At 40.9% G+C, this 10,096-nt stretch overlaps 1 protein-coding gene across 2 annotated transcripts in view; it reads left to right on the plus strand.

Moving 5' to 3' along the window:
- The window catches only part of LYPD6 (LY6/PLAUR domain containing 6), a 128,048-nt gene that overhangs the window by 94,373 nt on the left and 23,579 nt on the right, over positions 1 to 10,096 (plus strand). For both annotated transcript variants that reach the window (XM_019646503.1, XM_019646504.1), the window contains exons 2-3: positions 587 to 775; positions 8,485 to 8,583. In XM_019646503.1, coding sequence (XP_019502048.1) covers positions 658 to 775; positions 8,485 to 8,583 — 217 coding nt within the window. In that variant the 5' untranslated portion in view covers positions 587 to 657. The remainder of the gene's footprint in view (positions 1 to 586; positions 776 to 8,484; positions 8,584 to 10,096) is intronic.

The following is a 10,096-nucleotide window of genomic DNA, read 5'->3' on the forward strand; positions in this document are numbered from 1 at the left end:
GTGTGTGTGTGTGTGTGTGTGTGTGTGCGTATGAGACTTCAACAGTACCAGGCCAGTAATATTATTTACATTAAGAAGATTTTGAGCTAGAAAGGCACTTTTTGGTTTGGGAGAGGCCCATTTACCTACATTTCTTTTTTTCCCCAAATCTAAAAGTCTACCCTTGTACAGGTTTGTATGGCAACATGACCCAGTAAGGCTGCATTTTCATACTTGGCCTTCACCATTATCAAGGAAATGCTTCTGAGCTTTTGTACCTGACTTATTTATTGTTGCATTCTGGCAGCCATCCTCTGGCCTCCTGGCAAAAATAGCTGGATTTCATTAAAATTCAATCTCTCTTGATACCATCTCTGCTAGATATTAGAGGGGGACCGCTACCAATGGAGTTTCAGCGGCCTGATTCAGGATAGATTTTGGCTGGAATTTTCTAAGTGCTCTAAAATTACCATTTATAAAGTTTCTCTTCGTGTCTCCCCACTTCCTTGTGCCCGTGGCTCCCTATCCCCCCAACACAGGAGCTCAGCCAAGTCTCCCGTGGCTTTCTCAAGCTGGACACTGAGATGAATCTTGCTTCATATTTCAGGTGCAAGTCCTCGCCCGTCATCCCGAGTCCCCACTGCCGGGCGCCCTGGATGAGTAACGCCTGGGTCTGCCATGGAACCTGGCCCTGCCCTGGCCTGGCTCCTGCTCCTGAGCCTGCTGGCTGATTGTCTGAAAGCTGCACAGTCGCGAGACTTCACAGTGAAAGACATTATCTACCTCCACCCTTCAAGTAAGACTCTGTTCTCTTCGCTGCAGAAATGTCACTTTACTTCAAATAAGACGTGAGTTGAAAAATGGCCAGGAGAAGGCAGATTTCAATGCAGGGGAGGCCTCTGGTGGTTTAATTAAGCGGGGGGCACATGACCCCAAAGATGCTTTATGTTTTACCCTCGCCTTTTTATAGTGTTTTGTTTTGTTTTTACTTTAAGGCAAATTCTTAGGTTTGTTTTCTCCGCTCCCTGTACCATCGCTCTGATTCTGAACACCCTTCCCTTTGACTCACACCAGCCTCAGCCAGTTATCAAAGGGAATCTCCAGGTCCCACGAGGAAGGTGTTTGTAAAAGATCAGCCCTTTATAGGCGAGATAATAGCTGGTCTTCCTGTCTGTGCATCTAACTCTCAGTTTCAACATAATTATCTCCCACAACTTCCTGTTCCCTATCCCTTTTGGTTTCCTGTGTTGAAGAATTACCTAGGGAGTGCTTAACAATGCAGATGCCAGGATCCCTTCCCTAGAGTGTCTGATTGCATATCTGGGACAGTACCCAGGATTTTTGCTTTCAGCAAGAAGTTCAGGTGCTTCTGCTGGCGATATTCTAAGGATCACGCTTTGATCACACGGCACTTTTACTTCCTCTTTTGGTCTCTATCTCTGGAATGATCTCATCTCTGTTAGTTTTCTTTGGATCCTCTTCTGGATTGCCCCTGTGGTGGTGAGAGCTGGGTGTATTGTGTACATTTTGACCTGTAGCATTTGCCTCAAGGTGCATTACTCTTTTGAAATAATTCTGTTCAACAAACATTTTTTGAGGGTCTACTGTGTGTCAGCATTGTGATAGATGTGAACGATATAAGGGCACATAAACCATAGCCCTCACTTTGGGGATCTTACAATCAATCTTCAAAGTGGAGGCAGCCACATGGACTCCTTCAGTGCCACAGGGTTAGACTATTTAATGTGTGCATAGTCTGGTTTACATGAGAGGTGTTCCGAGGAATTCACAGGGCCTTGCAGCCCTCCTGACCCTGGGTCAGCAACTTTAGCTCAGCTGCCTCCTAGCCTCTAACTTGAAATAAATGCCCCGGCTTTGTGAAGATTAAATAAAAGACTGCCTACAAAGCACTGAACACAGAGCATGAGCCATAGTAAATGCTCAATGAATTTTATGGACATCTTAAGGGTTAATTCCCACATTTCTAAGGTAGATAAAATAACACATGCCCTGTCACATCATTTTCTGGATTACAAATAGTATCCGTAAAGTGCTGGCCGCATACATGATAGGCAATCGGAAGCCTGTTGTTTATGATGTTGTTGTAATTGGCTTAGCAGCAATAAACTGAGGATGCTGAAAGTATATCACTCTGATTTTTTAATTCCAAATATACTTTGGACAGGCAGCAACTAGTTTTTTTAGACTTATTGCTGTTGTGTCTTCTGACCAGTATAGGCTGGTGCCTACTGGTTGATTGTATAGGAAGCTTATATCTGGCTGCTTGTTTTTGCATGGCTGTTTATTTTAGTACTATTCATGAAAAGAAGGGGCTTTGATACTTGCTGTATTTCCTAGGATTGCATTTGTTCTTTTCTACAAATAGCCATGCTTTTTTATTAGATTTGGTGAACAAAAACCTAGACTTCAATCTCTTAGGTTTGATCACCAGGATTTTCAGTTTCTGGGGGATTCTTTGTCCTCTTCAGTGACAGACTCAGAAGTTGCCGGGCTGCAAAACAGACTCACGCCTGGCCTTTCTCTGAAGCTGTGATTGTACACACAGGGTGGGAAGGAAAATTGAGGGGATTGGATTTTAGTGAACAAAAACAAAACACACACCGCTTCTGCCTCAGCGGTGTGGTGGGTCAGTGCCCAGCTTGAGTGGGCCCTTATGTGAAAGTTGATTTCAGAATGGGATCTTTGAAGATGAGCTCTGCCAGGCCAGAGAGGCGATCACTCCTGCTCTCTAGAAGTTGGTGGAAAATTTCTGCTCATGTGACCTATGTTAATTAAATAGAGCCATGGCTTGATTTGAAAGAATTTGCTGTATAGAAAGAACTGGTGGTGTTTTCTGATATGATTTTGAAATATAGAGGATAGAAAAAGTCATTCCTAAGCTAGATTGTACATATACAATTCTCCAGCAGGTCTGGGCTGAGTTCCCTTTAAGAGTCTCTGTAACTGGTCCTGGGGAATCCAAGTTCTTACTGGGTTGAAGTTACCATCCATAGGTCCTACTTGGCTAGAATTTTGTTTACTCTGCCCACTTTAAAGCAGAGTGAACTTCACATTTCTGTGATCTATTTGAGAAGTTTTGGGTGTTTGCCTGCTAGTTTTCATACTTTGATTTTTTAAATGGTCATGGTCCTCTGCCCTGAGCAGTATCCACTAGACCATGTTTAGATGGAGCCGTCTCTCACAAATAAGCAGGTTTCTGTAAAATACAGGCTATAAAGAATATATGAGGGAAGTGTGGGATTATTTTGACCTTGAATTATTAATATAATCAGCTCACTTTGTAGATGGCAGCACAAACAGCTTTCTTGGGGTCAGCAAGTGAGCCAGATTCCATTAGTGTTAGATGCAGCTCAGAACCTGCCCAAGGAGAAATGTGGTGATGCTGGAGATGTGAGAAGATGCACAAGTTTTGTACACTAGACAAACATAAACTCATGTCTCCTGAGCCCTGAACAACCCTCAGAGATAAGAACTGTGATGAGGTTGGAACCTGGGTTGGGAAACTTCAGTCTCCCATGGCTAATCTCCTTTGCTCTCTGGTTCCCTAATTTTTGAAGTTTCTAAGCCCTTAATTTTTTTTTTTATGTCTTGCAAACTTTAGGCACTGTTTTCAATAACATTCTTTTCTGTAATTTGTATGTTTTTTTTTCTTCTTCATGTGAAAAATGACGAATTTCTTCCCAGTCCATCATTAAAGTACCAAAGCCTAATAAATCCTTCAAACACAGGAGTTAGTGTTAAGAGAAATGGAGCTACTTATTTGGTTGTTAGACATCATACGAGAGAGCAGAATTTAACATCCTAAGTGACTTCAGCCTGTTTTTGGCCTCTGTTTCTTTCCTTATAATAGAAATACTTCCTGAGACATCCAGTTTTTCTCTGGTTGTATATTCTGAGTTTTTACTTAATCTTGTGGGCCAAAGTGCTATATCCTTATAGAGGGCTCGCTTAGGCCCAGATAGTGAGTCAAGCGAGTTATTCATAATTCTACACTATTACATATAAGTTTAGCAAGTAAGGAGACTTTCTAGAAAGGTACCAGGAAATGCATTTCTATCAGAAATACGTTCATGGTATTAAAATTATACTGACAATATTTTGTTACTACGTGGGCTGAGAAGGAAGATCAATGTATTAGATTTATAGAAATTTTATATTTGTATCCAGTTTCCAAAAACAATGGAAATTAATTTGGTGAGAATAAAAAAAAAATGTTTGGCTACATTACACATCAGCATTCATTTCAAAACAAGATTCTCTTCTCACCACAGTTTTAGTAACTGAAGGCCTTTGTCCAGGCAAAAGTTCCAAGAGATGAAAACAAAGAGGAAATCTTTTCCGATGCCTTACGAATGAATTATGGTCCGTTGAACTATGGCTGACCATGAGAGTTAATGGACAGATTATGTTACAGGAAGTAACTGGGCACTTTGGGATTTTTTTTTCTTTCTTTACAATCACCTTCTCTTGAGGGACCAAGGACTTATGCCCTGAAATACAGAGTACTAAGCTTATTAACTCTGTGATCAAGAGCCAAATTAGATTCATTCACAGCTGGGGCCACAACAGTTTGAAACTCTACTTGCTCTGTAATGCTTTGAAGTAACAAAGAAAAAAATAGAACATCTCTTAGGAACCTCTTTCCAGTCCTTTAAAAAAAAAACTTATCAGATGCAGTATCAATTAGCAAGTTACTGGAGATGTTCAACTGTAGACTTTATTTTTGGCTCGATATTTCCAGAGGGAAGAATTTAACCATTGCTTGGTATTGTGCTATAATTATGAACTTAAAGCTGAGTCTGTCTGTAGAGATTTGTCAGTGAAAAGGATTTGGCTATTCATGGATCAGTACTATCTGCCAAGATGTAAGTACAAGTTTCTATAAGCAAATATTAGAACATCATTGTTGAGAATGCATACAGATATGAAGTTGTAGATTTAAAAATAAAAGTCACTGAAAATGAGATCGTTTGGTTAATTGTTAGTGATTCACCCTAATAAACACATTGAGAGATAAAATGATTTGCAACAAAGCTTTATTTTGCTACCACAGTGTTTTAGCTCTTTTTCCTGTTTAAATTTTGATATACTTTGAGTTAATTTCAGAGTCCAGTCCTACTTGTGTAGGAAATGACAGTATGTAATTTAATGGGTCATTAGTCTTGCAAAAGATAATTTTGAAGAGTCTACTAAATAATCCAAATTTGGGAACACTGCAACTTATTAGTGCTAGGTTCTCAATAAGTTTATTCTTGGAACAGCTGGATTGTCAATCTTCATTCTTAATTTATCTCTTTGATGGGAAAGTTTCCAGAAATAACTAATCCAACATGCCAGCTAAAACTTTTACTGGCTGCAGTGACAGACAGATAAAATTGGATACTCTAGTGAATTAATCATACAGGCTGAAGTGGTATGGCTAGTTTGCAGTCATAAACTTGGTGTATATGATCATTTTTTGGGAAATGCTGTTCTTTGACAAATAGTTTGCAACTTTTTAAGAAACTCCTACTCTGATAATTCTGCTTCAAAATTTACAAACTATTTTAAAGTTCTACCTTTCAAACTTATTTATATATTAAATATTTTGAAATTGATAGTGAAACTATTTTTTAATGCATGCAATCAGGATAATTTCGTAAGACACTTTAATTTTTTTTCATAATAGTATTTATAAAAATAAGCTAATTAAAATGTCCACAAGAATTTTTGAATGGCTTTGGAGTATGAGAATCTGTTTAAGTTCTTCAGGCATGTACTTACCTAAACTAGACTCTCAATTTTTTTTTTTTAAGATTTTTATTGGGGAATTGGGGGGATGGGAACAGCGCTGGGGAATTGGGGGAAGGGGAATAGACAAGTTGCTGTCCTTTTGTTCTTCAGTCTAGTTATGGAGGCCGTTGCTTCACTGGCCCAAGTTGGGACCATCATTGCGCTCTTCCCAGGTGAGGCAGATCAGTCGCTGGCTTCTGGACGGCTGCTCATGCTGGCTGCTGGCTACACACGGTAGCCCATGGCAACCCACTGCCACAGGGGCTGCAGCCTACGCCGTTGCCGGCGACTCAGGGCAGCCCAGCTCCAGGTTGAGCTGTTGTTCAGCATCTTAGCTGTAGAGGGCAGCGTCACTGGCCCTCATATGTGGGATCCGAACCGGGGCCCTCTGGCGTCCCAAGCCAATTCTTAACCATCGCACCACTCGGCCGGCCCAAGACTCTCAATTTAAATGTAACCCATCTATCTAGTGGTGGGATGTAGATATATAAAAAAAATTGTGTTTAGTTTTACAAAATATAATGTTTTGTTGTAATTATACATTAGGCAGAGCATGTTTCCCCATGTTGCCTCGTTGGAAATGAGGTGGTTGGATGGCTATGTCTAAGTTGCTTTCCATCCTCATTTTCTAAGATGACCTGTGCACACATTATTATTCTGTCTATGACTCTGAGTCACCAACTACTTGGAGGAACACAGAACTCTCAAATGGGCCCATAAAAAGGTCCAGTTACCTGCATTTTTTTAGACAGTTTATGACTCTTGATCTTGCTAGGTTATTCAGTGTTGTCAGAGTCAGCCCTGTGAACTATTGCAAGCATGTCCAAGGATGGGAAGCTATTCTAGGCAAGGTGAAAATCAAAGTTATATCTGGCCCATAATTTTGGCCTTAAGCTGCTGCCTCCTCCTTCATTTATTTTTGATAACATACTTAATTGGTTCCATGTGGGTAAAGCAATTTGCCCTGAGATGATTATTTCTGCCAGTGGGATATGCAGGCTCAGCCATCTGCGAGAGAGAACAGTTGGCTTCTACAGATGAAGTGTTTGAGTGTTTGCAGCTTTCAAAGAGGTCAGGTAATTTTACAAATTAAACACACACACACACACACACACACACACACACACACACACTCACACACACACACACGCACGCACGCACGCACACACACACACACACTTCTGTTTATAAAAGACAAAACTCTAAGCAGCAAAGCCAGCAAATGATTAGAACTAAGCAGCAAGTAAAAGCACATCAGTGAAAAGGACAGAGACAGACTGGCCTGACGTTCCTTGTGGATCATTGTCCTAAAATGCCGGCGAGGCCCTGGTGTGCTGGCACTTTCTAGCGCATGACTCTCATGGGACCCCTTCCTACCTGAGCGTAAATGCAGGGCAGAGAATACAAGGACCTGGAGGACAGTCTCTTCAGAAAGCAAGAACAGGCAACTCAGGGGCTGGGAGAGGAGGGGATAGAGAGGAGGGGCTTCCTGGGGTTACACATCCCTTAGGCTGGAGCTAGGAGCCTATAGTGCATGCATGTCCCCAGGGGTCCTCGTCATGCTGCCCCATGGACATGGGACATGAGCCTGAGAGATCCCTTAGAAGAGTCACCTCTGCACAGGCAGCATGTATTTTAGCAATGATGACTCTTCTCTTAGCTGATACTTAGCATCCCCAGGGATTCTTAACTATGTCAGGTCCCACCAGATAAAAATATTAGATTGAAGCAAAGAAACTGCCATGTTGGAAGGTAAAAAAATGGTCAAACATCAGGCAAGTTTTTATGATTGAACCCAATATTTGTATTTATGCATTGACCTGTCTAGTGTTGACACATAAATTCTTGGAAATCCAGAGTGTCTTTTTTCTAATTGAAATTTTAATTGAGATAGTTATAGACTCATAAGCAGTTGTAAGAAATAATATAGATTCCATGTATTTGTATACTTTACCCAGTTTCCCCCAATGGGAATATTTTTAAAAACTGTAGACTAATATCACAACCAGGTTATTGACACTGATACATCAATCCACTGGTCTTATTCAGTGTCCATTAGTGTGTGTGTGTGTGTGTGTGTGTGTGTGTGTGTGTGTGTGTATTTAGTTCTACATAATTCTATCACATGTAAGTTTGTGTATTTACAACCAAGTCAAAACCTAAACAGTTTCAATAGCACAAGGGTTCCTCCTGTTGGCCTCCTCTAAACCTGCCTCCACCACTCCCCTCCCTACCCTGACAACCACTAATCATTCCTCCATTTCTAAATTTTTCTCATTTAAAAAATGTTACATATAGTGTATAACCATTGGGGATTGACTTCTTTCATTTAGCATAATCCCTTGGAAATTCACCCAAGTTGTTCAATGTAAGAGTTCATTTTTATTGCTGAGTGGAATTCCATAGTATGGATATACCACAATTTGTTTAACCTTCACTCATTGAAGGACATTTGGATTGTTTCCAGTTTGGGGCTATTACAAGTAAAATTGCTGAGAATATTTGTGTACAGATTTTTGTGTGAAAATAAGTTTTCACTTCTCAGGGATAAATGTCCAAGAGTGCAATATGATAGTTGCATATTCAATTTTTTAAAAAAACTGCCAGGAAGTTTTGAGAATTCTTTTTAAAAGGTGGACATGTCTAACTTCACAATGCAAAATAATGTGCTCAGTCTAAAATACTAATCTTTTCTCTTGATCCTTTTTGTAGCCACACCATATCCTGGTGGATTTAAGTGTTTCACCTGTGAAAAGGCAGCAGACAACTATGAATGCAACCGATGGGCTCCAGATATCTACTGTCCTCGAGGTAAGCTCTCAGGGACAGATCGGGGTCACCAGGGCTGTGCATGAGTGAACAGCCCTGTTAACCTTGATGCTTGTATAGAGAGAATCATGCTTATCTCAATCACTTCTCTTGTCTAAGGCTATTAGTAGATTTCTTATACTACACCAGTAACTTACCATCAAAGACTCTCAGTCATCAGGGTTATCCCACCCCACCCCCCGCCTCCCATCCATAGGATTTCCCCCTCTCATGAAGCATCCTTGGAGTTCCAGAAAAGGTGAGTGACACTTCTCACCCCCAGGCCCAGCACCATGCAGCACGTGAAGAGAACAACCAGCCTGGAACCCACTCTTTGAAGCATTAGTCATTGCATAGTAACTCCCTTTATGTAAAGTATGAATCGATGTTCATATAAAGATTCTGTTTATTACATATCTTGCCAGAGGCTTCTATCCTGAGACTGCATAAAAGCAAGAATTCTAAATGTCATCACGGCATGAATAAAAACCCTGAGCCTTTTAAACTAAGTTCTCTTTGAAGGATGAGATGGATGCCTAATTGAAGCATGAAGTTTTGACCCAAAGGCCCATTTCAAAATGAAGTAGATGCTTCATATTCATATTTCTTTTATCCTATTCAGTTAAAAAGATGGCTATATTTGGCTACAGAGTCCCTGTTAATTGGCTCTTCTATTTTTGGAGGACAGTTGATTCATTTGATGGGGAGATGATGAGGATGGGACATTTCATTGACAAGTGTTTGAGCAAGTAGTTAGATGGGCTTCATTGCTGATCTAAATCATTGTTAAAATGGCTGAACACCAACACCAAATTTATTATTTTCAACATAATGCAAGAGTTCTCATACTCAGCCCAGTGAAAGGCACTGTGTTTCTCATGGAAGATTGGACAGTGGGAGAGCCTGGAAACTGCAATTAAGAGACAGATGTCGGTTACCTAGGCCAGTACTATTTAATCCGTGAGTCCCCACCTAGGCTGCCCAGAGGGAACTCCTGTGGGTCTTTTCAAAATCACTGGATCCTGTGCCTTGCCTAAACCAGTGGCCCTCACACTTCAGCATGATTATTTTAAACACAGATTTATGCCCCTGTCCTGTCCCCCTTCTCTTCTAGTTTCTGATTCAGTAAGTCTGAGATTTTGCATTTTTAAAGAGTTCCCATGTGATGCAGATGCCACTGGTCTGGGAACTGCATGTTAAGAGCCACAGCTCTACACAAACTGAGCCAGCATCTCTGACAGGAAGGCCCAGCCCAGTGTGTTTAAATATCCCAGGTAACTCCAGTGAACATTCAGAGGGTAAGAACCACTGGGAACTCCTTTCCCCACTAATGGAAAGTGAAATGTCGTGTTGTCATTTCTAGATTCCTCTTGGTTACTTTGAGGTAGAGGTGCTAATGGGAAAGACCACAGGGAAGAGAAAAACATGGCGACACTAAAGATTGGTTTAATCGCACACTAGCTATCTAGCCATCCAAGTAATCCAAGATGAGTCCTGTCCTCATTGCCCTCTGCAG

Source organism: Hipposideros armiger, unplaced genomic scaffold (genome assembly GCF_001890085.2).
Source record: "Hipposideros armiger isolate ML-2016 unplaced genomic scaffold, ASM189008v1 scaffold_104, whole genome shotgun sequence".
Classification (NCBI taxonomy): domain Eukaryota; kingdom Metazoa; phylum Chordata; class Mammalia; order Chiroptera; family Hipposideridae; genus Hipposideros; species Hipposideros armiger.